Genomic DNA, 2,649 nt, shown 5'->3' on the forward strand with positions numbered 1-2,649 from the left:
AATTACTTCTTGTTGATTTTACATTTGTGTTCTATTATTTTTAGGTGGTGCCAGATCTGGTTTTTGTGCATCGGGTTTTGGAGTGTGTTGTGTTTGTGAGTCTGTTCTGTTGACCTACAGTTTTATGGCTCATGCTGCTAAAGTTTCGGATTGGTCTGATTGTGCATTCTACTCGTAGTTTCCTTGTCATGTGGAACTACCTCTTCGGAGAACTGTACTTATCTCGTCCAAACTGCAACCACGACATCATCTTGTGATTACACCATCTGCAAATCCTCCTCGGACATCTGTCGAATTCGATTTGACATGACGGTACACCCTGCTCGCTACTGGCTCTTTCTCTATTACAAAATATAATATTTTCCATTGCTCCTCCAGATCTTTACAATCAATGGTCCAACCAACGGTCAGGTAACCGCGGGTAGTGCGGTTAATACGGAAGTAGTTTGTAAGAAAAGTTCTTCGTGTGTACAATTTCAATTCTCCATTTTGAGTTTCTATTCAACTTTTTAGTGGGCGCTGTGGGCGATTGCACAACGGATCAGTTTTCAATTACATCTCCAGGCAATGTTGGATCGCCAATCATATGTGGTTTCAATACTGGGCAACACAGTAAGTTATGAACGTAAACGGGATATCCTCGCAACAGTTTTGAAAGATGTAGTTTAGATGATGTATTATGATAAAGAAACGGTAACATTCAGATTGCATTCCACTGGGTTGTAACTTGTAAGGGAAGAATGTCATGGCCGACCGCTCACTCTCGTTCGCCCCTCAGGGTGGCCACAAAGATTATTTGTAGCTCTATTAAAAAAGTCTTTATGTGTTATATTGTTCATATCTTATAGACTTTCTAAATTTGGTTCGGAGAATTTAGTTCTCACTAATGTCACGATCAAAGATTTCAACTCTTCAATTTATTGGCACTAAAATATTAGAAGATAGGTAGTTCACCACAAATTTGAGTTACAAAATCTAAATACGAGATTGATGTGCCTCACAGGCACTCGTTCAAATCAAACGCACTTTAAGCCTTTACGGTGTTCATGATTGATAATAAAACCTTTGCTTTGAGCAATGCCCGACCGTCATCACATAAAGTACCTGCTCCTTGATAACACAACATAGAGTAGTCAAGAACAAGACACACCTAGAGCGATGAGCTTTATTTGAAAGTTCGTAAATATGTTCCTCTTGCCAATGCTGTGCTTCGAGTTGAAAACTTGGGACCGTTAGTAACCGACCATTATTTGTTTCCGTAATTTCATTTCTCATTAAGCATATGGAACATATTATTGAGGAACTAGAGAGACACGAGTCAGTTGATGTTGCCTATCTTGATTTTGCCAAGGCCTTTGATAATGTAGATCATGGCTTTTTGTTCCATAAACTTCATGACATTGGGATCCAAGGCAAGTTTCTCAATTGAATTAGAAGCTTCCTTCATGATAGGGAAGCAAAATGTTAAGGTCGAGGGATCCCATAGCTACATACATGATGTCAAGTCAGGTGTTCTCCAGGATTCCATCCAAAGACCCCTCCTTTTTATACTATTCGTTGCCCCGCTTCAAAAGCTTATTATTACTGCCAGACTCTCTTCTTATGCTGATGATACAAAACTAGTTTCNAAGACCCCTCCTTTTTATACTATTCGTTGCCCCGCTTCAAAAGCTTATTATTACTGCCAGACTCTCTTCTTATGCTGATGATACAAAACTAGTTTCTGGTAGGAATGGCCAAAATTGCTCCAGCCTTGCAAAGGACCTAGATAGAATCTACTCTTGGGTTACTGAGAATAATATGGCCCTGAACGTAATGAAATTCCGCTCAATGACATAAGGGTCAACTCCTTAGAATACTCCTCTTGTAGATAATAAAGGGAGGTAAAGATATTGAGCAGGTCTCATCAATGAAAGACTTAGGTGTAGTCCTCCAAAATAATGGAAATTTCGATGAGCATATCCAGTTCAAGGTGGGTAAAGCTTTTTAAATGCGTGGTTGGATATATTACACGTTTAAGTCCAGAGACAGCATCACGATGCTAACTCTGTACAAGTCGATTGTTCAGCCACATCTTGAATATGGTTCCACCATTTGGGCTCCAATGAGTTCAGCAGGTTTGCAAAAGGTCGAACAAGTCCAAAGATGCATCAAGAGGAACATCACAGGAATGAGAGAGCTCTCATATTGGGAGAGACTAAAAAAGTTGGGACTGTACAATGTTCAGAGAAGGTACGAAAGGTATCTGATACTGTACGTCTTCAAAAGCCTCCATGAACTTTGTCCCAACTCAGGATTTAGGGTCAATTCTAGTGACCGTAGAGACTTAATGTGCGTATTGAGAGCACCTTCAAGTCCTCGAGAGTCAAGGCTAGTTCGAACAGTGAAGTCCACCTCTCTTCTTTCTCGCGCTCCTTCTTTGTTTAATTTGCTTCCCTCTAATATTCGTAGGGAATACGTAGGACTTGTTTGATCCGGTTGCATCTTTCCAGTCAGACTTGGACAAATTTTTAGATAGCATTCCAGATCAACCCAACATTCAAGGACTAGCTCGGTCTGCCAAATCAAATTCGTTGGTTGACCAAATTTTATTGAAAGGTAATAAATGGACGAATTATAACCTTTCATTTTCATAGTTCTGGGGATTAC

At 40.0% G+C, this 2,649-nt stretch overlaps 1 protein-coding gene across 1 annotated transcript in view; it reads left to right on the top strand.

Moving 5' to 3' along the window:
* Positions 1-306: 306 nt before the first annotated feature.
* Positions 307-2,649, top strand: part of LOC131883520 (uncharacterized) — a 10,266-nt gene continuing 7,923 nt past the window's right edge. Inside the window, exons 1-3 of the mRNA XM_059231008.1 lie at positions 307-312; positions 379-448; positions 514-612. Coding sequence (XP_059086991.1) covers positions 307-312; positions 379-448; positions 514-612 — 175 coding nt within the window. The remainder of the gene's footprint in view (positions 313-378; positions 449-513; positions 613-2,649) is intronic.

This window comes from Tigriopus californicus, chromosome 7, assembly GCF_007210705.1.
Source record: "Tigriopus californicus strain San Diego chromosome 7, Tcal_SD_v2.1, whole genome shotgun sequence".
Taxonomy (NCBI): Eukaryota; Metazoa; Arthropoda; class Copepoda; order Harpacticoida; family Harpacticidae; genus Tigriopus; species Tigriopus californicus.